The 27014-nt window shown below is 44.3% G+C and overlaps 1 protein-coding gene across 2 annotated transcripts in view; it reads right to left on the bottom strand.

Annotated features, from left to right (window-relative positions):
* The window catches only part of LOC136833395 (putative methyltransferase C9orf114 homolog), a 70049-nt gene that overhangs the window by 35672 nt on the left and 7363 nt on the right, over positions 1–27014 (bottom strand). For both annotated transcript variants that reach the window (XM_067095492.1, XM_067095493.1), the window contains exons 2-3: positions 21690–22119; positions 11244–11394 (exon numbers count right to left, since the gene is read on the bottom strand). In XM_067095492.1, coding sequence (XP_066951593.1) covers positions 11244–11389 — 146 coding nt within the window. In that variant the 5' untranslated portion in view covers positions 11390–11394; positions 21690–22119. The remainder of the gene's footprint in view (positions 1–11243; positions 11395–21689; positions 22120–27014) is intronic.

The following is a 27014-nucleotide window of genomic DNA, read 5'->3' as shown; positions in this document are numbered from 1 at the left end:
GTCTGGGCTCAGATGATAAAGGGCTTTCCTTACAAGTCTACATTTGGACCACCACCATGTCGGTCCAACTTGATTACTGGGTTTATGGGAAACACGCAGGTGTCTGGCTGTGTTTCCCTGTCCCAGCTGGCCTAGAGGAAGAATTGTAAAACTCTCATGAGAAGTTTACCTAACGTGACGAACGTCTCGATGGATGACAGAGTCCTCAGTGGGCTCATCCACTGATGGGCCAAGCAAGACAAAGGGACTGGAAACTTGTGGACTGTCCGAAGGCAGCTGGCGATTCTCTTGGCAGATGGAAAAACCTGAAAAGTCTGAGAGATGAGACTCATCCCCAAACAGAGGAACTCTTGTGATGGGGCCAACTGGGACTTCTGAAGGTCGATGATAATTCCCAGTTCCTGAGAGAGGAGATGTACAAGTCCTTCGTGCACTTTTCCTCAAAGGGGATCGAAGAGGCAAGTCGTCCATATGTAGACTGACGTTAATGCCTATTAACCCTCTCGACCCCAAAGCACGTACCTGTACATGTAGCAAAACTCAGCCTTTAACCCAACCACGTGCATGCAGTCATTGTTCTAGTATAATTATGCATGAGTAACTAGCCATTACACAAATTATTCGCTTTTTTTTCTTTATTTTTATCTTCCTCTCAATGCAAGGGCATTTAGACATCTCCGAGGCCATTTTTTGATGCTCACAGTAATTTACAATCATGTAACTTCACAATGACAAAAAATACTCAAATTACTCGTATTAAAATAACCGTATGGTAAGGATTTGAAAAAAATTTCTACATAAGCGTGTTTTCAACCATGCCTGCTGGCTAAACTTGACTTTTCATATCGTGCAGCTTGACAAATATTTTTCTCCACTTTATTTCCTCAGTAATTACCAAAGTTTTTATACTATTGTAAAAGCTAAAGACTTGGGCTTTACAACAAAATTATATTCAGATGTGTTTGTGCAACATCTTACTTACTACAGTCAATTATTTTACGTTTATTCGCTTTTTTTTTCTTTTTTTTATCTTCCCTCTCAATGCAAGGGCATTTAGACATCTCATAGTCCATTTTGATGCTCACCCAGTAATTTATAATCATTTACCTTCAATGACAGCAAAATCACCCAAATTATTCATAAAATAACCGATTATGGTAAGGATTTGAAAAAATGTCTACATTATGTGTTTCAAGCCAGCGGCTAAACTTGACTTTTCATATCAGGCGCTTGATACAATTTTTTCTCCACTTTATTTTCTCGTAATTACCAAAGTTTTTATACTATTGTAAAGCTAAATATGAGCTTTATGATAAAATTATATTCAAATGTGTTTGTGCAACATCTTTACCTACAGTCAATTTATTTTATGTTTTATTCTCATAGGCCATTTTTATGCTTTACCCAGTCATTAACAATCATTTAGCTTCCCAAATGACAGTAAGTCACCCAAATTACTCGAAAAATAACCGGATGGTGAGGATTTGAAAAAACTTTTGCGATCGCTGGGTTTTCTCCCCGCTAAAGAAAATTTTGTCGATAATTTTACTTATCCCATTTTTCTGTCTCATTCATCTAAATACAAAGTTACATATACCGTTTTGTAGCTAAATAATTTGCTCATACAATGGTAAAATATGAAATTCCTGTGTTGTGTAGCCTTGGTGCTATATCTCAATATATACGATAAAAGAAAAAATTTCGTTATCGGCAAAAGTTCACCAAATAATAAAGGCTATTTACACAGATTTTTTAAAATTTTTTATGCCTGCATCGTAAAATTCAGTAATTTTTCAAAAGAACGTGACCAACCTGACCTCTTTCTGACGAAAATTAAGTCCGCCACCGCCAGGGGTAAGGCTTCCCAAATTGCCATATACGGCGAGGGTGAGAGGGTTAAAAGAAGTCATTTGCTAGAGGAGCGAGGACTCAAGTGAACACTTGAGGTGCTGTAGAGAGGCCGAAGCAAAGAGCCCAAAACTGGAGATTAGCTGGCGCCGGGGGCACGGGTGGCGCCAGACACTTCAAGAGGAGGGAGTGTCCTGCAATACGAACCCTAGATACTTCCTGGAGTCTGGATGGAAGGGAAAGTGGAAGCATGTGTCCTCCATATCCAAGGTTATCATCCAATCACCCTGGTAAATGGATGAAAGAACTGGCTGGTTCGTCTCCATCTGAACTTCGTCTGCCGGATTGGCCTCTAAACTCCAATCATTTGGGGACCACAAACAAAGGGTAGTAGAAGTCTTCTCAGTTGATCTCCTTGACTTCATCTATGACTCTCACTCAAAGGAGAGAGGAGACCTCCTCCAAAAGGGGTGAATGTTCTCCTGAGCCTCTTGAGTAGGTCGAAAAAACAACGGGAGAAGGGACCAAAGGAGAGCTCTCTATGAACGGAATGGAGAAGCCCTCCCTCAAAACCTTGACAATCCACTGTTCTGTCCCTCTGATAATCCACTTCTCCCAAAACTCGAGAAGACTAGCTCCCACTTATGAATGGAGGACTTATTTCTCATTTCTTGGGCAGAGACTTGGGCTCCTCTTGATAGATCTTGTTCCAAGTGGGACCAATCTTGCAGCATGGTGTCTGTTGCTCATGCTAGAGGGTCCAGGGCCTGAGAACAAAAAAGAGGAAGGTGATGGTTCCTAGAGGTGGCAAACAGGTCCAAGGTTGGCCTGCCCCATAGTATCACAGATTCTGATAGACCAGGGGATCCAAGGTCCACTCGGTGGGAAGGACCTACTATTTAACAGCTTTGCTCGTCCATCAGAATATTAGTCTGCCCTGAAATAATAGAGTGACTAGATTCAGTTGTTTCAATCTGTCCACAGTAGAAGGTCTCTTGCTGTCTGGCAGAGATTAAAGAGTGAGAGCCGCCTCGCTTTCGTATGTGTGTTAGGGCTGTGGTATTGTCTGAATGGACTGCCACATTCTTGTTGTGAACTAGGGTCGAGAAGCACTGAAGCCACAAGTGAATAGCTTTCAGCTCTCTGACGTTGATGTAAAGGTCTGTTCTTCTGGAGACCACGTCCCGGAAACTTCCTGGTTGAGAAGCGGGCATAGGAGAGGGTCCTGGACTGGACTTGGGCTTACTCCCACAAAAGGGATGTTGCTGGAGAGGAGAAACTGTCTTAGAAACAAAAGCAGACGAATCCTTGGGGCTTCTGGAAGAATGCACCAGAAGATCTTAAGTTAACTTCTATTGAAGGTTCGACTTCTGGGTCTGAGTGACTCCTTTAGTGGAACAGGAGCACCAAAAATCTCATTCCTTCAAAACTCCCAACAAGAAAAAAGCCACTAGTTCAAGAGAGCCATCCCTAAGGGTTTTGTCTGCATGAGAAAGGACTCCTAGCCTGTCCAAGGCGAAATCACAAATCACTGCAAACTTCAATCTTCTTGGCTAGTGCTCTCACCATTCAGACCAAGGAACTGAAAGCTTCAGACAACTCAAAAGAGGTCTTGACAAGGTCAGGATTCTGCTGGCCAAAAAACATGATTTTTCTTGGCGGAAATACTGAGCATCCGAAAGGAGCTTCCCCAGTGGCATAGGAAAGAAACCTCCTATGGATTACGTGCGAGGGATGAAAAATGAAGGAAGACTTACCTTGCTCCCTCTTAGCAGGAAACCAAACTTCAATCTCCTTGAGTATCTTCCTAAATACTCAAGGAAAGACGAGGAAAGCACCATTGGGGAGCCTAGGTCTGTCATCTGGATGGCTCCTATCAAGAAGGTCAAGGTAGGTGAGAACGGGAATAGCAGGAGCCAAAAAGAGGATAGGAAAGCTTGCCCACAAATACTGAAGGAGATCTGCATAGGCCAGATCCATGGTCAGAAACGGGCACTTGGCACTCCAAGCAGGAGATTAATACTGACGAGCTGGCGCTGGATGCTCAGGAGTGGGCGCCAGCACTTGGCAACTGGCACTGAGCGTTTGGGAGCTGGCACCAGGCGCTCGTGAAGAGATGGGTGCTTGAACGAAGACCATGTGTGCCTGAGAGGGATTGCTGGGCACTTGGAAGCCAAAAACTAGTGCCCAACAGAAGTATGCTCAGGAGAGAAATAATCCAGACTATCCCATGAGCTGCAGGAAGGTTGAGGACTGCACCTGGCTCCTTGAACTGCTAACCAGCCTGCTTGCCTCTTCAATGGACAAGATGAATCTAGAAAGCACTTGCGGCGCTTCACAGTCTGACCTGGAGTCTTGAGTCGCACATCCACAGAGAAGGCTTTCCAACGGCTGTCTGTCGAAACCTGGGATCGATCAATAAGTTCGACTACCCATGGGCAAACCCCACCAACCTCCCTTGGACCTCCAGTATGACTCCTCCCAGGTTTAGGGGAGTATGACAGGGACCTTCGTCTACAAGAATCGGCAGGACAAGCAGTCACCTCCTCCACTTGCACAACACTTTCTTCGGTCAGAACACCTTTCCAGTGATTGTCTGCCGATACCTGAGATGTGCAACATGTTTGACTGTGGGGGCAACTACCCATGGGCCAAGCCCCTCAGCCTCCATTGGACTTTCGGTATGTCTTCTTCCAGGTTTAGGGGAGTATGACAGTGACCTAGGTCTAGGAGAACCAATGGGACGAGTAGCCACCTCCTCCACTTCACTGTATCACTACTAGGTCAATTCTTGTTAAACTTAGACTTGAAACTGGCAATGGCAAAGGTCGGAAGCAAGGGATACAGGTGCGGGAGTAGGTGGATAAAAGTATGAGGGCTAGTAGCAGGAGAAAAAGGTGGAAAGAGGGCAAGAAGGAATAGCAGCGCTATCTTTTAAACTAGGCTAGGGTAGAATTCTAGGCTAAGGGAAGCTCATTTCTTGGCTCTACAGGCTGCTTTCCTTTTTATTCCTCTCTTAATTGTCTAGTTGAGATTTAAGTACCTTCTACTCTTGCTAACAATTACAATTAGCACAAGTTTTCTCCCCACTACATTTATTGCAAATTGTATGAGAATCATATGAAGACTGATTAATCTGGTTTGCAACTTTCGCAATAAAAATAATAGGTGAACTTGAATCAGACATAATAATAACCAAAGAACTAGAAAAAATTATCCTGAAAGTTATTAAAGTTTGAGGGCTACTCAAATAAGCGGTAATACTTCACCAAAATTCAACCCCCAATGTTACTCAAGAGCTGGCAGAAACAGAATGAGGTTTTTGCTAAGTCGTTTCCAGTTCTCCCGTCGGTGGGCAGGGCTTGTCACCTACACTAAACTACTGAAGCACTACTGCAATTTTTTAAATAAAGGCTGCCGCATGAGTTAGAACTATAGCTATGTAATTACTTGGTAAGTTACTCATATGAAATGGAATTTTTCTTGATCTTTTCAGTGTTCTTACTCTTTTGCACACTTGTGTCCTTTATTAGAATGAATATACCTATGGACAGCTATCAGTCTCCACTGACAAGTTTCCAAGTGTGTATGCACTTTCACATGCCTGACTTTACCCATTTAGGGCAGCTTTTGCCCCAGTCAAGAAAATACTTTTAAATTAATTAATCATTCATAAAATTAAGAGTATGATATACAGAGTATTGTACTTATACAGCACTAGTTTATACTACTAACATTTGAACAAAAAAGTGACCACAATCAAGAGATATTAGACAAAGTAATGTGGAACATACTGAATATATCTTTTGTTTGTGTGTCGGGGGCAGACGTGTTGGAGGTCTCTCTTGCGTTTTTTACCAAAATAGAAGGGTTTTTTGCCCTTGGTGATTATACCTCTCACAGAAGGCAATGTGTTAATAGTGTCTCTACATAATACCCAGGGCATAAGCCGGATAGTGTTGTGTAATTCCAATTATATTAATCTACATTCTGCTCCAATCAGTGCCTTCGAAATTTTCAAGTTTCAGCTTCTCGAAGCCTACTGGCCCTGGGAAATGGGTAATAGAGTGCTGTGTATGTGTTAGTGCTTGGCCCTCCCTTTACCACAAAAATGTCATCTGACAAACCTCCAACCGTCGTGCCAGTGGCCCTGGCACCTAACAACACCTGTGCCCAACACACACATTCCATACTCAGGAACAATTGTCTTTACCTTATACAATACCAATTGAACTCTCCCGATCTCGAGTCTGTTGTACAATCTGTCAGAGCAGCCTTCTCTGATGAGGAAATTAATACTGCATATACAAACTGCAAAGACCTGATACCAGAAACCATTCTCCAGGAGCAATCCACAAAAAGCTTATCCTCTTTCAAGAAAATATCATTCATCACTAAGTGGTTAAGGACCTGCTCGGTGGAAACCTACGCCAAATTCCTTACAATCTGCCTCCAAAAGGGCCTGCTGATCTAAGCCTACCTGCAGCATACCATACGGAATGAAATGCCTTTCTAACAGCAAAATCCCTCTCAGAAAAAACTGACAAAACCTCAAAAAAAACTGAGGAAGCACATGACAAATTTTCACAGATCTGGGATGTGATCAAAGGATTAAAGGAATCATTCGACAGTCTTAAAACTGGAAACAAATAACAATCTCTCATGGATCTGGGATGCGATCAAAGGGGTGCAGGAATCATTAGACAATTGCACAGCAAGCCAACAGACTCCTTTGAGTTAGACATCTATTATTTCCTCGCCTCTAAACAACGAGAGAGAAGTGAGGGTGCGACGTGAAGTCGAGATGGCCGTACCCTCCCAAAAGGGAACTGCCCTCTCCCCCTCGGATGAAGCGCCCACATCACCTATAGACCTATCAGAGGGGACCGATGGACTCCCAACCTCCTCTCCCTCCCCGGTGCCTCCGGTGGAAGATAGATCTTCAGTGACAATCACCAGCCCTCACGAGTCTTCCGACCCTTTCTCTAACCCCTAACCACCCATTGTGGATGAGGATGTAAATGATCATGAGGGGACTGGGGGCTGGCAGACACAAGCAAGGAGAAAAAAGAAAAAGGGCCTCTCGATTGTCTGCTGGACCGAAGCCCAACATTTGTGAATCAACTTACCCGAAACCTGAGAAAGATGCCTCGTTGTGATTCACAATTTGCATTCATCGGTGAAGCTAGACGCCATGGTAGAGAGAGTCAAGTTTCTCACGGGCTCCAACCCTCTTATCTCCCACGAACTTCCACGCAAAATTAAACATAAAGTGGCCTACAGGATTACCTGCCTATTTCAACACCTCGACGTTCTTAAAGGCCCTAATATAAAAGTCTCAAGATATAACCTAATCTGGGACCAACGGCCCCCACAGAACTTACTGACACCCCAAGCAGGGGTTCAGGCACAGGCTTGCCTTCTACCACAAGTGCCAGCTGACCTCCGGTGGTGAGTGACTGCTCACCCCCGCTAGCCAACACCCCATCTACCCAAATGATCAACTCATTCATTTCTCATCTTTGTGAGTTGCCATGGATACATTACAGGCAGTCCCGGTTAACGGGCGGGTCGGTTAAGCGATCGGTTTTATGGGGCTTTTCTGACGAAAATCGACAATTTTCGGTGCAAAAATCGCCGATTTCCGCCATCGGCACCTATAATTGGGTATTGGGCGCGATACATACCTAACAGAGGCGCCGATAACCGAAAACCAGCACTTTTCGGCGCAGATAACCACCAAAAATCGCCGAAAAAGTGCCAAAATCGTCGATTTTCGGTTAGCAGCAATTTTCAGTTATCATCACACACTCAGAAAGGGAACCCCACCGATAACCGGGGACTGCCTGTAGCTATAATCTCTTGGAATATTTTTGGCCTCAAGCGGAACATTCCTCCCCAAACATGTTCTGCAAAAATTTCAAAGGCATCATTGCATTACAAGAAATGCTCCTCTGGCCTAATGACCTTGTCATCTGCGATTCAGTGCACGAAGACTTGAGAGCTTTCTTGACCTCATCGGTGCAAGTTACAGATCACATCGTAGCCAGTCGCCCAAAAGGGGGCCTTTCTTTCCTGAGGCACAAATCATTAGACAATATGGTGAATGTGATGACCTATAAGAGTGATAGATTGCTTGGGCTTCAAGTCACAGTAAGGGACTCTAAGATCCTAATAATTAATGTTTATATGCCCTGGGAAAATAATTTTGATCAATGTTGCATGATCCTGGGTGAGTTACACAGCATTACTCACGATTCTACTGCTGACCATATTTGTATAACTGGGACCTCAATTCTCACCCCACAAAACAATTTTATGACAAATTTACTCGCTACTGTCAAAATCACGCTCTCTAAATTAGCAATGTAATGCTCCTCCCTCCCTCCCTCCTCCTATACCTATGTACAAAATAGAATAAACACAATTACATCCTCCTGGCTGGACCACTGCATTACGTCCCCACAACTTCATGATTCTATTGTGACCTGCAACATTCACTACGATCTTGCAATAGGCTATGATTACATACCCTTACAGGTGTCATTCAGTACCCTATCCCTCCCTACTGTGAACCCCTTAACTGATAGCCCACCTACTGTTACTGTGATTTTAAAAACCAGTGGAAATCCAGATCCTTTAGGGAAACCATGGAAACCAAGCTGCAGTCAATAGTTCAACTGACAGATGCCTTTCTGTGCACTAACCCAAAATGTAGAAATGACCATCACAGGAGAGATCTGAAAAGAATTCTTTTCTAATATAATTTCCACTATGCTTGCCTCCGGCAGGGATACTTTTAGATCTCGTCAAGGCAACTCTCATAATATACCTAGATGGAATGACTTGGTTTAAGATCTATGTACATATTCATGAGAAATGTTTTTACTGTGGAGGCAAAATGGTAGCCTGAGGGAAGGACACCTTGCACTGCTAATGAGGCAAGTGAGAGTGCAGTTCCAACTTGCCCTTAAGCACTGAAGACTGAATGAAAAGCAACTAAGAGCTGAAGCAATGTCTAGAAAATTAGAATCTAGTGATTACCCTCATCTTTGGTGACAAGGCTATTGCAAGAATGTAGGGCAACCACTTCAGCACTATCCTGAATTGCATAAACGATCAAGACTCCCAAAGGGATGTAGATAATCTCCTTTCTGATAACATTTAGTTTCATTTCGCTGATCGTATTATGCCAGGTAACATCGTAACATCAGCGATGCCATAAAAAACCTAGCTAATATTAAATCACCTGGCTGCAATGGTCTACCTGCTGAAGCTTTCAAATTCTGCCATCCGATAATTTACATTTTGCTAGTTGCTCTATTCAATGCATGCATAATCCACCAGTTTCTCCCAGACTCCCTACGCTTAGTTCATTTATTACCATTAATAAAAAACAAGCTAAAGGATGCAGCTGACCCTGGCAATTATCGCCTGATTGCAATTACTACAACTGCTTCGAAGATACTTGAGTCCGTTCTTGTAGTGAGACTTCTCCCCTTTCTACACACTACTGACAACCAGTTTGGCTTTAAAGCAAACCACTCCATTGACACCTGCATCTACATCCGGAAAGAATTGCTAAACTATTACCTATCATCAGTCTCTCCTGTTTTCCTATGTTTTGTAGATGCGAGAAAAGCATTTGACAGAGTAAACTACCTGAAGCTCTTCCTGAAGCTGCACAAATGAGGCACACCTCTGTATCTAATTGGCATTTTATGTTGTTGGTTCTCCACACAACAATTCTGTGTCAAATGGGGTAACATACTGTCATACACCTTCACCTCCCTAAACAGGTTCCGGCAAGGGGGAATTCTCTCTCCACATCTGTTTAATACGTACACAGATGCCCTGAATGTCAAACTGAACTCACTCACAATCGGATATACTATCAATGAAACAACAATAAACAACCTCTGTTACTCCAACGATACGGTTCTGATTTACCCATCAGTACAAGGTCTCCAGTGACTCGACACTTGCCGCCAATATGCAGAGGAATTTGATACACTCAACAACGAAACCAAGACCCAGTGAATGTCGCTGCTCCGAGATTACTCAAGCATATTGCAGAACCACAAATATTCCTCGGAAATCATCATCTGGAATTCACGCATGAATTTCCGTATTTGGGCCACATTATCACAGATGACGTAAAAGATATGGCAGACACAGAACAGAGGCATCATAAACTATGTGCAACAGGCAACACGACTGCAAGGAGGTTTGCCTTCTGTCACCGAGAAACGAAACTGCTGCTCTTCCGCTCGTATTGCTACAGTACACATGGGTGTTCCCTTTGGACGAACTATACCTGAGACCATGAGACATATCATAGTTGTTCACAATGACATTCTGAGACACCTCACAAACACCCTTTGCTATCACTGCCATGCAGATGTTCATAGAAAACTGCCTGGATAATTTAAAAATCATTGTTAGGCAAACAATGTCCAATCTGATCACCCGGCTGAGAAACAGTAGCAATTCACTCATACAAAGCATTCTAAGCAGTGAGGCAAGAAGATCTAAATTGTGGGAAGGATGGGATAATGAGGTGTCTGTTCCTTAAATTAGTTATTCTCTATTTTTGCAATTATGAAGTGTCATCTCTAGAATCTGTCATTATTATTATTATTATTATTATTATTATTATTATTATTATTATTATTATTATTATTATTATTATTATTACTATTATTATTATTATTATTATTATTATTATTATTATTACTATTATTATATTTCTATGTTTCTTGTTGTTATTGGTATTTTCCTTTTTTATTACTACTGTGATTAATATCATTGTAGAGTTTTGCTATTTTCAATTTTTGCATTTAGCCTTCTGGCCCTGACTTCTGTAACAACCTAAGGTCCATAGCTGGAAATTAATTGTCTGCAATCTGTACTTTTAACTGCTATCATTTTTTATATTTTTTTTACTATTATTCTCCATATAATTACTGTCATTACAAATATTATGAATTCTATTTTTTCTACCTCTTCAGCAACTGTGTGGATACTGACGATTATTATTTTTATCATGTTGTCTTATGTATCTAGTTTGTGTGTATTATATTTGTATAAACCATGTATATGGCCCTGAGCTGAAATAAAGGATATTATAATTAAAATAAAAAATTTACACAAATACTGTGCATAAATATTTTGTACAAAATCACCTATCAAGCAGATAAACAAGGTTTCACACATTAGAACAGGTCAGACCTGGAGCAGGCAGTAAGCGATATCCTTTTGACTTTCAAAAACAGTCCCAACAGAAAATGCTGATAAAATTATGCAAAATTTAAACTCTCTCTAAAATGCAATATCATTAATGGAACTTAAGCAAAAAAGGTTAAAATCAGCTTATAATATTATAATGTACATACCTGTATTCACACCATTCATAGGATTTAAAGTGGTGTGGTGCATTCAGGGGATTAAGCAACCCAACAAAACGTAAATTTTTATCAAAGCCAAAGAAATATCTCCTCAGATACTGTGGTAGTTCTTGATACTCCAGTAAAATTTTCATTTTATCTGTAAGATGAATTTTAATAAAAAAAAATTAGCAAAATGAAGATTAAAGGCATCAGAGTTCTGGTGCTGCACATTTTACCAGGAATGAGACTTTGTACACAAAAAACATCTATTTGGTGACCTATCCTTATGAAGGCCCCAGCTACAAAAATTTTACTTAACCTAGGACATGTTATTTCTACTAATAGCTGAAGATATAGTGAACAATATTCACAATTATTAATAATTTTGAAAGATGCAGTCTTCTCAGTCTCTATTACTCATATATACAATGCAGCAGTGTTACACTAGTTATAGTACATAGTAATTATAGTGTAGGGTCCCACACGGACCTACACAATCGTCCATCTTACCTGGCTGTCCAAACTCATACCCTACAGGCATCTGCTCCTCACAAGCATCTCCTGACATATGCGCCAAGCACAAGCGTATAAGAAACACAGCTGACATCATACATCCTTTTTATGTATACTGTCATTCATAATCATGTCACGTCTTATGTATCACTCCTAATAGAGGCAAAACACTCTGATCGTAACTTGCATATAGAATTATGTACCATTCTCCATTCTTGCACAAACACAGGGACTTACAAAATCGTCCATCTTACCTGGCTGTCCGAACTCATACCCTTCTGGCATTCACTCCTCAAAGCATCTCCTGACATACGCGCGAAGCACATGCGTATAAGAAACACAGCCGACATCATACATCCTTTTTATGTATACTGTCGTTCATAATCATTTCATGTCAAATGTATCATTCCTAACAGAGGCAATACAACGTCAGCTTTCCAGCTATATTTATCAAAACTCTGTTTGCAACCTGTGTATAATAGAATTATCTACCATTCTCCATTCTCAAAAAAACACAGTTGACTGTACATTTATCTCTATTTTGTTCACCTCGCAAGAGCCCCTGACCTTTTTGTTTGCTGTTTTGAATAAATTAGTAAGTTTGTAGACATTGCCTTTTACTCATGACTTCACCACAACAGAAAAAAAAAGTATACCTTAGTTTTACCAGACCACTGAGCTGATTAACAGCTCTCCTGGGAGCTGGTGAGAGGATTAGACTTATTTTATGTGGCTAAGAACCAACTGGTTACTTAACAGCAGGACCTACAACTTATTGTGGAATCTGAACCACATTATAGCGAGAAATGAATTTCTATCACCAGAAATAAATTCCCCTAACTCTTCACTAGCCAGCCGGAGACTTGAACTCGGGCCTAGCGAGTGCTAGCCCACAACTCTACTGACTCGCCCATCGAAGAGCTTCACCACAACAAAATATCAGTATAGGGTACTATACTGAATATCAATGAACACTTGAAAATACCAAATAATAAGATATATGGTTGTAATTTTATGCTCATGTAATGAGCATTGTTATGGAAAGTCAAATACACTATAAAAAACTAGCAACAGTATAATATGCAATCAACTCAAATGTGATAAGGTTGAACAACTTAGTCTTCTTTTGTTGATATTTTTTATATAATGCATTCATAAAGCAAGGTGGGGGGAGGAGGACGAGGAGGAACCCTCCTATGACCACAGGTTTCTCCATCTCCCATATCTGGCAAGGGCAGAATCCAAACCAATATCCCAGAAGGGACAACAAGAAGAGTTACCAGAGCAGCTACAATAGAAACAGTAGGAACATCTACAAGCTCATGCACTTAGTCTCAGAGGTGGAAGCCAGGACTAAAGTGAAGGGGCCCACCTAGGCCAGTGGGCTGGGAACTTTAGGCCAAGGCCACATGCTCCTGAGAGGCATCTAGGTAGGCTTCCCCAGAGTACCAAGAGAAGGCCAACACCTTCAGTAGCTCTGTCTCTGGGGATGTCTTGGAGCTATTAACATTAGCAGAAGAAGCATGGACTGAAATGGATGCTGTGGAAGTAGCAAGAATTGACACTGCACCAGCAACAGCAACGGTTATCCAATCCTCACATATTCTCCTCGGACAAAGCAAATAGAGAAAGGGTAGCACTATCCCAGTAATTGTAGATGGTGACGTCTGTATAAAAACAAAGGTTTGTATTCATGCAAGAACATAGTGAGGTATCGTGTCAGTCTTCCCCATGATAACTCACATAACCTGGGGAGCCATGGCTGGCACTTTATTACTAACTCACATGATTTCTGAATTTCCTAATTTTGGCACCTTTTGCAGACACAATGTGAAAAAAAATGATAAAACAAAAAGTTTTTGAAAGCCTGGCAGTTATATATATATAGCTTAAGCCCTGTCGAATTTTTTCAAAACTACGCGGCAACGCTGGTGGTAGGTGTCCGATGGGTGGTTGCTCAACCCTTACAGGTTGGTAGTTGGAATCATTCCCGTTTTCAGTTCCTCAGATCATCTCTGCGGTTGGACTGACAGCATCGATTTGTTGGTTCTCCGTCGGGGTTTTCACTCAAGCTTCCCTAGGTCGCTGTGTTTGGCCTTCTATTGGTACGTGATATGACCTTTGGATTGTAATCAACTTTTGTGGCTTGTTTTGATTTATTCTTTGACTGTTCTTGGATAGATGTCTGATCCTAAGTTTTCAGTGTGTGTGAATGAGGAGATGCAGAGGTTAGGTTGCCGAAAGCTTGGTGGACCCTCACACTGTTTGTTTAGGGTGCAGGGGTTTTGAGTGTGCCTTGGATAAGATGTAAAGAATGCGAGGTTTGGATGAAAAGAAATGGATGGAAATGGCTTAGCTATGTGCGTAAATTAGAAATGGATAAGTTAAGGAAGCTTCTAAATCTAAATCTAGGTCTGTAGTGATGTTAGCCTGGACATTTCTTTTAACCCTTCTATTCCTAAATCACCCACAGAAGTAGATCCTTCTCCAGTGGTAACCCCTGCTCCTTCTACAGGAACTGTATCTGCTGTTTTGGACCCTCAGTTAAGCCAGGATGGCGGCTGAGATAAATTAAAGGATCAACTTGCTGCCTTGAAGAAAGGTAATAGTACTAGTGAAGTTTGTGATAGTGTTTGTGCTAGTGCAGTGGTGGCGACTGGTCGACCCTGTCATGCCCCTAGATCTAGACCTCCCTGGCTCCCAGGACCAAGGGAGAAGAATGCGTCGGACGATCGAAAGGGGGTGAGAGGGCGTATCTCGGTCGGCACGTCGCCTCAAGCAGTCCTGTTGCCTTTCCCAGGCTGCTTATGACCGCCACAGGAAGAGGCGTGTCGGAAGACTTGCGTCTTCCTAGCCCTCTCTAGGCGTAGATGGCAGTATGAGGATTGAGACCGACAAAGAAGTGGTTGCAGCAGAGGATCAACCTCGTACTCGCTCTCCCCCTTTCGGGTGCGTGGAGTAGCCTGAATCTTTTGCTTCCGGCGGCGGCAGAATGTCTCTCCAGCGAAAAGGTCAAGACCTTTTGAATGTTTCTCCCTCTTGTTGTGCGGAGGAGAATCTCCTCTTCTTTCTGTACGGAGAATCCTCAGGGCCCTTCTCCTTCTCCCCAGCTTGGCTCAACAACCTTCTCCTCGGAACCTCAAGATGCAGCGACTGCGGCTCAAATCCTTTATGACCATCATACAAGGCCAGTGGCTTCTCTTGTTCCAGGCCTTTAGCCGTCCTCCACCATGGTCAGCGTAAAGACTCCAAGTTACCAGTGAAGAGATCTAGAAGGAGGCATGGCTGAGGTTTTCTTCTAGAGATAAGAAGGCAGATCCCTCTCCCGTTAGTCAACAGCGAGCGCAGTTCTAGCTTGGGACATAAGAAGTCTTCTCTTTTCTCCCAGCAAAAACCTCAGGTTCTTCTCCTGAGGCTCGACCCTTCTCCTCTCCACTCTATAAGCGACAGGAATTTTCTTCCTCTACTTGGGGAACATTCTTCCTTTGTTCAGCAAGATAGCGACTTGGTTCTCCAGGAAGGAAAGAGCGCAGTGAATTCTCTCGGCGCCAGGGCGCATCTCCTCGGCGTCAGGGCGCATCCAATTCTCGCGCCAGGGCGTATCAACTTTTCGACGCCAGGCGCTTCAGCTCGATACCAGGGCGCATCAGCTCGACATCAGGACGTTTCTAGGGCGGTTTGTCAGGGCGCAACCAGCTCTGTAGCCAGGATGCATTTGATGTGCGTCCTCCCGAGCGCAATACAGCAAGAAGAAAGAGCGAGTTGGAAGGAATGCATGATTTGGAAGACGTTTGGAGGACGAAGATAAACCTTCTAATGCGACTGATGATTATAAGGTTTCTTTCTCGCTCTCTTTTGGAGCTGTATGGGAGGAGTTTAAACCTGCCTCTCTCGTTCTCCTCAGTCCCAGTTTAACAGGAAGAAATCGAGGAAGCAGTCAGCCTGCTATTAAATGGCTTTCCATTTCTGCGAAGAAGGCTCTGACCAGGATTGATAACTGCCCAGGGGCGACAGGCAAGCAGTGAGTCCTCGCTCTCGTTTCCTCCCAGCTGAAACGCCGAGAAGGCGGGCATGGTATGAGACTGGGAAGCTCTTGGCCTGGGAGTACCTGCCTCCTCCCAGGGGACTTCTCTGGTATAGTAGACTCTTCTAGAAGACATGCCCTTAACTCCCAGCTAAGGTGATGTGGTGGAAGTGAGCTAGACCATCTCATTAAAAATTTTAGGTCTTTTGAGTGTTTAGTTTTTAGACTGGTCTGTTGGAATTCTATCCAGAGGAATGAAACCATTCAGGCAACAAGGTGAAGACCTTTCCAGTATTATGGCCTGTATGGATAAGGCTCTGAGGATGGAGCAAATGAGATGGCTTCTCTTTTACTGCAGGGATTTTTGAAGAAAGGGCTTTGTTATGCTCATCACTTCCAAATCTACTGATCGCACAGAGGCAGAGCTCCTATACGCCCCCTCTCGGAGCATTTGTTTTAAGTCCTTGGTCAGGATATTTCTCAGACTCTGGCACATAAAGCTCATAAGATCTACTTACTCGCTCGGCTAGGAGGTTTCCTCCGTGATTCCTCCAACTACCAAGGAGAAAGAAAGTTCAGCAACCCTTAGGGGCAGAGTTCCCTCTAGAACTGAATTCAGAGGAAGAAGACAAGAAACAGGGGTAGGCGAACAGAAGGACGTTTAGAACGCTCTAGGGTGAGAAACAAGTCCTCCAGACAGCAGTAGGAGCAGGCTGTCTCACTTTTGGCAGGCATGGGAAGCAAGAGGCGGACCTGGTCCCTCTCAGTCTCAGGAAGGGTACAAGATTCCCTTCTACGGGGAAAACCGCCACTTTCAACAACGCCACGAGCCCTAGTGGCTCAGTACTCGAAGCACTTAATGAAACAAGGGGCACTCCTGAATCTAGTAGACCAGATGTTGGAGAAAGAGGCGATAGAACCAGTTTTGGATCTAGGATCCCCAGGGTTCCCAATCGTCTGTTTTTAGTGCCCAGAGTTCGGGTGGATGGAGGCCGGTCCTGGATGTCAGCACATTGAGCAGTTTGTGGAGAAGACCAAGTTTACCATGGGGCGACTCGGTCTGTGCTGGCAGCAGTCCGTAGGGGACTGGATGGTATCCCTGGACCTGCCCAGGGCCAGCTTACTTTCATATACCCATCCACCCGACTTCAAGGAAGTTTTTAAGGTTTTGTAATCAGGACAAATGCTTCCAGTTCAAAGCTCTTTGTTTCAGCCTCAGCACAGCCCCCTCAAGTGTTCACCAGAGTAATGTCAAATGTGGCAGGATGGCTTCATCAAGAGGATAAAGTATCCCTGTACCTGAGCGACTGGCTGATAAGGTCCCAGTCAAAGAACAGGTGTCTGGAGGAGGACTACATAAAGGCGTTTCTGATGACTCAGGATCTGGGTCTCATTATCAACAGGAGAAGTCCCAGACCGAACCGAGTCAGATGATTCTTTATTTGGGGATAATTCTGGACTCCAGCTCGTTTCGGGCTTCTCCCTCACAAGAAAGGCAAACCAAGTGCCTCAGAAGGTTCAGTATTTCCTGGGAGGCAGAAGTGCTCGCGAGGAGTGGATGAGTTTGTTGGGCACTCTCTCGCTCGAGAAAATTTGTCTCTCTGGGAAGGTTGCATCTCAGACCTCTGCAACACTTCCTTTCAAAAATCTGGGACAGGAAGAATCAGGAGGACTCATTTCCTTCCACATTCCAGCGAGATCAAGAAGCATCTGAGTTGGTGGCTGGATCCGTTGATCTTAGGGGAAGGAATCTTCCCTACATAGAAAAGAACCCAGACCTAGTGTTGTTCTCAGGCGGCTTCGGAGTCAGGATGGGGAACAACACTGGAGGGGCTAAGGAGGTTTCAGGCTCTTGGGAAGAGGGACAAATCGGATGGCATCAACAGGAAAGAGTTGATGGCCATTTGGTTGAGTTTAAAAAGCCTTCAAAGGAATCTGTCGCGGGGGAAAGTAATAGAAGTGAATTCCGACAACTTTTGGCTCTAGCATATATCAGCAAACAAGGAGGGACTCATTCTTTGCCTCTTTCTGAAACAACAATAGAGCTCCTTCTGTGGACAAAAGACCACGGAGTGGAGGCTGTTGGCGAGTCGTGCAGGGCAGAAGAATGTAAAACGAACATGCTCAGCAGAAGGGGCAAGTTCTGCCGGAATGGACTCTCAATCTTCAAATTTGCCAGAAACTGTGGAGGTTATGGAGGCCTTCAATGAGACCTCTTCGCCTCCAGCTAGAACAAGAGAGATCCCCAACTACTGCTCTCTAGTCCCGGACAGAGAAGCAATGGCAGTGAACGCCTTCTTGATGGACTGGACGGGGATGAGACACTTATGCGTTCCCTCCGTTCAAGATTATCAATCTAGTAGTCAGAAATTCGCCCTCCTAGATTCAGGGAGAATGACCCTGATAGCCTTTTGGCCAGCAAAGAGAGTGGTTCACAAGGGGTGGTGATGTTAGTGGACTTTCCGAAGTCTTCCCCCAAGTCCAAGGCTTCTCAGACAGCCCCCACTTGAGGTATCATCAAAACCCCTCGCTCTTCAACTGACTGCATTCAGACTGCTCGAGAAGCTTGTCCAGGCGGGAGGTTTTCAGCTCAAGCTGCGAGAGCTGTCGCCAGAGCGGAGAGATCTCTTCTGAAGAGTTTAGAAATCAAAGTGAAACCTTTAGATCTTGGTGTAAGCAGCATAGGTTTCTCAACCACTACCTCTGTGACCAGATAGCTGATTTTTCTCTTGTCCCTCAGGCAAGATTCTAAGCTGGCATATCACCATAAAAGGATACAGAAGCTTGCTGTCTACCCGTCTTTAGGCACAGAGGCATAGATTTGTCTCAAGATAGAGACTTGAGAGACCTTTTAAAGTCTTTCGAAACAACAAAGCAGACTTTGAGACCCCGTCCTGGAATTTTGGATGTGGTTTGAAGTTCTTGTCGGCAGGAAGTTCAGAACCCATCTCTAAGCAACCCTGAAGAAGCGTGACGAAAACTCTTTTCCTGCTGGCTCTTGCTAAAAAGGTCAGCGAGATTCAGGCTATTCAGAAGCAAGTAGGCTTCAATCGTAATGGAGCAATTTTGCATTAAGACAAACTTCCTTGCTAAGAATGAGAACCCTTCCAAACCCTGGCTGAGGCGTTTGAGGTTCCTAACCTTACTGATTTAGTGGGCCAAGAGGAGGAGAACTCCTCTGTCAGTTAAAGCCTTAAAGCATATATTTCTAGGACAAAGGACTTGAGGTTCTTCCAGTTCCTTGTGGTGTTCAGTGAAGGATCATAAAGCCCCTCTCGAAGAATGCGTTATCATTCTTTTGGGAGACAATAAAAGCTCACCTTTTTGTGAGAGGACCTTTGGTTTTGTTGGTGAAAGCTCGAAACTAAAGCCATTGCAACTTCTTTGGCATATAGGAAGAATATGTCAGTTAAACAAATAATGGATGCCACTTTTTGGAGAAGCGACTCTGTTTTAGCTTCTCATTACCTCAGAAAGTGAAGTCGATTATGAAATGTTACACCTTGGGCCCATATGTAGCTACGGCCGATTGTTGGGTAAAGAGTTACTGCCTCCCCTCAACCTTAACTTTTGTTTGGGATACCTGTAATTGGGCTGGTGTTTTTATGGTTGTCTGAGGAAGCTTCTTGTGTGAGACAGCAACCCCAGTCTAACTAGAAATGAGTGTATATCTGGTCTGCAAGGTTAGGTGGTTAGATTGAGTAAGGTTACAGGTAATAGAAGGGAGAATAGGAAGTACAGAAGTCTAGTCACGTTGTTGGTCTCACCCCGTTCCACAGACTCGATTGAGTTGTTTCAGCATAGCAGGTCTCCACCTGGCTGGCGCTCCTAAGGGAAAGCGACTCAGAGGCAGGGATCTTTGAAGTCAGCTACCTTAGCAGGTAAGGAATCAAGGTGTTTACTTACGACTTTTGTTGTTTTCCCAACGATGTTGGCTGTCTTTCACCCTCCTCCAAATGTGTGAATCAGCTATATATATATATAACTGCCAGGTAAGTTCTATTCGTAAAATGAAGTTTTATGATAAAACAAAGTTTTATGAACACCTGGCAGTTATCTATATATTTTAAACCACCCTCCACATTTTTAAAATGCCCGTGAACACTTGGGGGCGTCCAGTCAAAGCACAGGGACCTGAACTGAAAAACTTTTTCCTGAATCCCCAGACCTCAGGAATTTTCTTTTGACGAGGGATGAATGGGAATGTGGAGAAATATAAAAGCGTCCTGAAGGTCCAGGAGACCATCCAATCCCTGGACGAAGAGCTGAAAAAACTGAAGAGGTAGTTTCCATCTTGAACTTCGTCTTGATCACGAAGAAATTCAGGCGCTTACATCCAGGAACGGTCTACAACTTCCCCCGAGGATTTGAGCCAGAAAAAGCCGATTGTAAAACCTGGGAATGGAGCTCTTGAACCGGTTCTATGGCTTCCTTTCTAACATTGCTCCACTGCTAGAAGAAGGCCTAGTTCTTGGATCCCTGTAGCTGTGGATAACTCCTGGGAGTTGATGTTAGGGAGGACTTTCCTGAAGGGGATAAGGTAGCCTCTTCTTAGAATGAGAGGACAGTCGTCCGCCCCTTTCTGTGCCCAGACTTGGCCAGTGTAACAGTCTGGCACCCACTGTAGATCCTGGAGTACTCGTTCCTCACTTAGTCCTTTTGAGTCGGACGGGAGGAAGACCTTCCTCTTCTCTGGTCTTTGCTTCTGAAGGAGGAGGATCTAGAAGGACCACCTCGAAAGGGCTCCTGAGAGCCTTCTCCTTCTTGGTGAAAGGACAGCAGGTCTGATCCTCTTCGATGACTGGGCAAAAGATCCTGTGCCATTAGCCTTTTCTGATAAAGCGAGAAATCTTCACAAATTTTGAGGAAAAAGGTGGGGAGAAGAGGAGCAAGCAGAAGAGAGGATCTCTGAAGGGAGACACGGACTTGGTGAGGAAAGAGCTGAATACTGACCTCTTCTTGAGTATACCAGCTCCGAATAAGGCAGCGACTTCAGCGGAACCGTCCCTCACGGCTTTGTCCAAACAAGACAAAAAACACTCACAAAGTCATCCATACACGAGATTGGGTCCCGAGTCCTGTTGACCAAAACTCAAGGACCAATCCATAAAGTTGAAAAACTTCACAACTCTAAAAGACCCATGAGGAGATGGTCCATTTCGCTCCATTCCCAAAGTCGCTAACAAGCTGATGAAGAAAGTCTCTGGAGAGTCACCAGATTAGAAAAAATCTCGTCTGCTGATGTAGAGCCCCAGCCCCCAAGGCTCCATGGTCTCATACCACATTCCTGACTTTCCCAAAAGTTTCAAAGGGAAGAAAAACCGTCTTGCTTGCTTCCTTCTTAGGTGCATCCATTCTCCCGACTCCTTTAAAGGCTTTCCTCATCGAGATCGTAGCGCATCTTGACAGCGAAGGATCTTGCTGACTTGGTGCTGTCCCACAAAGATCCTGGAGGAGGAGGGCAGCATGACAAAGAGTCTCCCAAACTCTGAATCAGGCCGAAGCCAAACGTTTGTAATCTGAAACTCCAACGTCCTTAGGAATTCCTCCTCTGATACTTTCTCCAATGCAGCAGGCGGAGAGGAAGGCTTAAAGAAGGGCGCCTATCCCAGGAGAAGCGAGCCTGGATGGAGAAGCACTCCTGTCAACAAGCGCCTGCCAGGAGAATGGCGCCTGACACGGATGAGCGCCTGACAGGAGAGGGGGTCCTGTCCACTGATGAAGTACAAAAATGTTATATGTAATAGCATTTAATTGGAAAATGAAGTATATTAAAAAATGACACTTGCAGTACAAAAAATGGATACTGAGTTTGTTTGTCTGGCATGACTATAGATGTCTAAGATATTCACAGTGAAATTATCTTCACTTGATATGGAAGCCATTTCAGTAATAAAAACATTCTATACATTTACCTAATGATCCCTGGTTGGTGTTCTCTTGTCCAGAATCTTTTTTGGGGCAGCAGCCATCATCATATATTATAACTTCATCAACTGAATAGATGACAGCTGCTCTAGCAAGCTGGCCAACAACGTATGTTCGAAGTTCATCCTTTATACTTGTCTCATCAAGGATTGAGGCTGGAACTGCTATGCTAATTGTATATTTTCTGCCCCTTTTTGGTTTAGCACTTTAACGAAAGTCTTTTTCCGAAATTCATTTCTGCTAAAACTGTCAGCAGCTGCATCCTCATTTCTGTGCCTTTTAAAACTTCCTCTATAGTTATCTTGATAACCTCTAAACTGATTCTGTTTCTTTGGGCTGTAATCACGCTGATTTTTATGCGACTTCACGCGACCAGATATACCAGGTCCCTCTGCCATTTTTGCTGATCCTCAAAACCTGAAACAGAAATTCTCCATGTAAGAGTATGTATTACAATGCCCTGTCTTGGTACTAAAGAAATAGTCTTAGGCAAAGAAAATTTATGTAAAAAAATCTCACTGCTGCAATTCCAAACATATTTATAACTGCTACAAAACTGTTTGTAATGGAAAAATAAATTGTTTCTTTAATGCTTAAAAGATAAAGTGGAAGAAGTTAATAAAATTATGTTTCATAAATTGAAAAACCATTGTTTCATAGTATGGCAAATATTTCTCAGATTTCTGGAAGCTACTTATTAATAGCAAAGTACCTGAATTTAAAGCACTGGAGCTGGCCAGTCAGACCGCTTAGAGAACAATCACCTCACACAATTGTCAACATGATATTTTAATGATAAAATAAAGTTTGTTCATACTTACCTGGCAGATATATATATGTAGCTGTATTCTCTGTTAGTCCGACAGAATTTTTCAAAACTTCGACACGCAGTGGGAGATCAGAGTGGTTAGTACCCATTCCGCCGCTGGGAGGCGGTATCAGAAACCATTCATTTTCTATTCAGATTTTCTAGTGCCACTGTCTCCTGAGGGGAGGTGGGCGGGCACTATGAATATATATATCTGCCAGGTAAGTATGAACAAACTTTATTTTATCATTAAAATATCATTTTGTTCATGAGACTTACCTGTCAGATATATATATAGCTGAATACCACCATTGGAGGTGGTACAGACAGAATAGGATTTTGAAAAACACACTACATGTAGGTGAAAGATATTTTGGTTCCTTACCTGTTAGCATAGCTGACTTCGTGATTACTGTCACCCAAGTCGCTTCTGCAACTAGAGTCTCCAACAAGGGTGTGACCTGTATAGCTGGTGAGTTCTAGATGATCTGTCAGGGCGGCGTGACACAGTGTGACAAGACCATATTGACCATACAATGAGGGCAAGCAGTAAAAACCAACCACCTGACCAAGCCTAACTAAGTTAGGATAGCGCCAACTAAAGCTAACGATTGGGAAGTCCATACAGGCAGATCGACCCAACAACCATAAAAACACTATCAACCATTTTCTATAGGATAGGATGAGTGTCATCCCCTGCCCCCAGGAAGTATCTGCGAGCGTATGGTCCTAGCGAAAGCAGTTCTCATATGTCGTCTTCACATCTCTCCAGGTAGTGTGAGGCAAACACAGAGTGCTCCCAAAATGTGGCACCCAGAATGTTACTGAGTGACATATTCTTCTGAAAAGCCACTGAAGTCGCAACACGCCCTCACCTGCGTGAGCATTGACTTTCAGAAGTTTAAAATCAGTGTCTTGACAGCATGAATGGGCTTCTTTAATCGTATCCCTCAGAAGAAAGCCAGAGCATTCTTTGACATAGGTAAGTCCGGTCTCTTTCTGGAACACCATAAACTATCTGAGGACCTCGACTTTTCCCGTCTTGTCTAAGTAGACTTTGAGAGCCCTAACAGGGCAAAGGACTCTCTCTGGCTCTTGAATAAGGATTTCAGCCATACCCTTGATTTCCAAGCTCTTGGGCCAAAGGGTTAGACGGGCTTTCATTTTTAGCTAAAAGGAAGGGCTTAAAAAGAACAAACAGCGTTATGCCCTTTAAAGCCTATATGTCTACTAAAGGCTTGCAGTTCACTAACCCTCTTTGCAGATTTGCTAGGCGGTTAGAAAATAGTCTTCCTAATGTTCCTCAATACGCAGAGCGAAGGGTTCAAACGAACTGGACATTAGGAACATAGCACAACATCAAATTCCAAGAAGAGTCCTTGGCCGAGGCACCTTGAGGTTTTCAAAAGGATCTGAATAGATCGTGAAGGTCTCTGTTGTTAGACAGATCCAAGTCTCTATGCCTAAAAACAGATGATAGCATGCTTCTATACCTTGATAGTCGAGACTGCAAGTTTCATCACTCCTCAGAAATAGAGGAAGTCTGCTATCTGGCTCACAGAGGTCATTGGTGGAGGAAATGCCCTTCTTTCTACACCATCTCCCTAAAGGCGGTCCACCGATTGGTACAAATTGCTGGAAGAGAGTCTTCTCGCTCTGGCAATAGCTTTTGCCACTGGTCTAGAAAAACCTCTCGCTCTGGCCAGCTTCTCGATAGTCTGAATGCAGTCAGACACAGGGCGGGAGGTTTTGTGGTACCTCTCGAAGTGGGGTTGTCTGAGTAGATCGACTCTCATGGGCAGAGATCTCGGAAAGTCTACTAGGAAGGACATGACCTCTGTGAACCATTCCCTCGAAAGGCCAAAATGGGGCGATCAACGTCATCTCGTCCCTTCCGGTGACGCAAACTTTCTGATGACTTCTCCGATGATCTTGTGCGGAGAAAGGCATACACGTCCATCTGACCAATCCCAAGAAGCGTCCACTGAGAGGCTCTGGGTGGGAAACAGGGGAGCAGTAAAGAGGAAGTCTCTTCGTCTTGGAGGTTTGAAAAGATCTACCAAGGACGTCCCAAAGCTTCCACAGTCGCTTGACACACCTCTTGGTGTAGGATCCATTCGGTCAGGAGCAGTTGTCGCTGCCGACTTAGAAGATCATACGGGCGTTCTCGCCTGCAACAAACCTCGTGAGGATCAGTAATATTTGGGCCTGAGCCCACAGAAGGATGTCCTTTGCTAAGGCGAACAGGGGACCGAGTGAGTTCCTCCCTGTTTCTTGAGGTATGAAAGGGCTGTGGTGTTGTCGAGTTGATCTGGACAACTCGGTTCGTGACTGCCCCTCGAAGAAAAGAAGGGCCAACTGAATCGCCCCAATTCTTTGAGGTTTATGTGCCCAGGACACCTGTTCCCCTCTCCAGGTGCCCGACACTTCTTCCCCTCCCAGTGTTGCTCCCCACCCGAAATGGGGCGTGAGGGAAAACAACACTAGGTCGGGGTTCTGAAGTTTTGAGAAAGGCCTTCTGCCAACCGATGGATGAGCCACCACGAAGGTGATTCTTTACCTTGGCGAGATACTCAGAAGCTTCAGATTCTCCTTTCGTGCCAGTTCTCTGCAAGGAAGAATTAGAGCGGTCTGAGGGTGCAGTCTCCCCAGGAAACAAACTTCTCCAGTGATGAAATGGTTAGCAGACTCATCCATTCCCTCACCGAGCATGTTTCTTTCCTCAGGAAGGCTGAAACTTTTTCTAAACACTGAAGTTGTCTTTCTTGAGGCGGAAATGCTCGAAAAGCCACTGAGATCCATCTGAATCCCCAGATAAACGATGGACTGAGTAGGGGTCAGATGGGACTTTTCGAAATTCACCAGAAGTCCCAGGGACCGTCAAGGTCAAGTCGTGTGGAGATCCTCCAGACACCTTGTCATTGCCGAGGCTCGAATGAGCAATCGTCCAAATAAAGAGAGACTCTTATTCCTCCAAAGCGAAGCCATCTTGCAACATTCCTCATTAAGATCGTGAAAACCATAGGAGCTGTGCTGAGCCCGAAGCAAGGGCCCTGAACTGGAATACCTGTCCCCAGGACAAATCTCAGGTATTTCCTCGATGTAGAGGATGTATAGGGCGTGAAAATAGCGTCCTGGAGATCGAGAGAAACCATCCAGTCGCCTGGTCTTGGGCTCCCATGACCGACTGGGACGTCTCCATTACGAACTTTTCCTTCAGAACGAAATGGTTCAACTTGCTGGCGTCCAGAACTGGTCTCCATCCCCTGACTGCTTCGGAACCAGAAACAGCCTGTTGTAAAAGCCCGGGATTGTAAATCCGAGACTTGCTCCACAGCTCTCTTCTCGAGCATTTGCTCGAGCAGGTCGAAAAGAATCTGCTGTTTCTCCTGATGATAGGATGGCGACAGATCTATGGGAATCGTACTCAATGGAGGCAATACGAGGAATGGGATCTTGTATCCCACCCCGATGACTTGGAGGGACCAGCTGTCCGTCCCCTCTCTCTCCAGGCTCTTGCAAAAGAAAGGAGCCTGGCTCCTACGGTGTCTGAAGGTCCGGAGTCATTTCTTGCCCTGGTCTTAGAAGGGGCTCTACCTCTTGAGGACCTCTTCCTCGAAAGGACAATCTAGAGGAGGGTCCTCCACGAAAGGGCTTCTGAATCTTGGAAGCCTGCCCAAGGAAGAAGTCGAAGGGGCTGCAGGACGTCTAGAAGACTGGGCCAGGGGAGGTCTGGTAGCCTTCTCTCTTGCAATGTGGAGGCCATATCCTTGACTAAGGAGTTGGGGGAAAAGATGGCTAAGCGGAGCAAACAACAATTCTGCCTTCTGAGTAGGAGGGCCGACTACGTGAAGTTGCAGTAAATGGCTCTCTTCTTTAAAAGCCCATTACAGAAATGGGCAGCCAGTTCTTGAACCATCCCTAACCGCCTTGTCCATACAGGATAGGACACTAAACAAATCTCCCAGGCTAATGGAGTCAGGGCTGCAGCCTGCAAGTCCAGGACTCCCAGGCACCAGTCCAAAAAGTTAAAAACTTCTAAAGACCTGAATAGGCCTTTCAGATGGTGATCGGTCTCAGATAAAGACCAGGACACCTTCGGCTGAAGAAAGGAGAGACCTTCTGGGAGCGCGTCCACAAGGCTGGCAAAATCCCTTGGGAAAGGAAGGAACTCTCAACCAACCTCCTCTCCTGTCTCGTGCCAAATTCCTGCTTTTCCTCAATCTTGATGGAGGCAGGGCGAAAGAATCTTACTGAGCCTTCCTGAGTCCATCCACTCCTGAACCTTGTTAAAGGCCCTCTTACGTAGAGAGAAGCGTAGCCATCTTCCAAAACCACAAAACCAAGACTTTGTGACTTAGGCGAGGTTAGCTGCGAGGGGAGGGGAGGGCAGAGGGTTGAAACTTGTCCCCAAACAAGTCTTTCAGCACCTAGTTAAGACTTGGTAGTCTGCAGAAGCTGAAGAAGAAGGACTGATCCTCAACTGCAGGATCGAGCGCAAGAA

Source organism: Macrobrachium rosenbergii, chromosome 51 (assembly GCF_040412425.1).
Source record: "Macrobrachium rosenbergii isolate ZJJX-2024 chromosome 51, ASM4041242v1, whole genome shotgun sequence".
Lineage (NCBI taxonomy): Eukaryota > Metazoa > Arthropoda > Malacostraca > Decapoda > Palaemonidae > Macrobrachium > Macrobrachium rosenbergii.
Note: the sequence above shows the minus strand (reverse complement) of the source record. Positions and strands in the feature narration are given on the sequence as shown.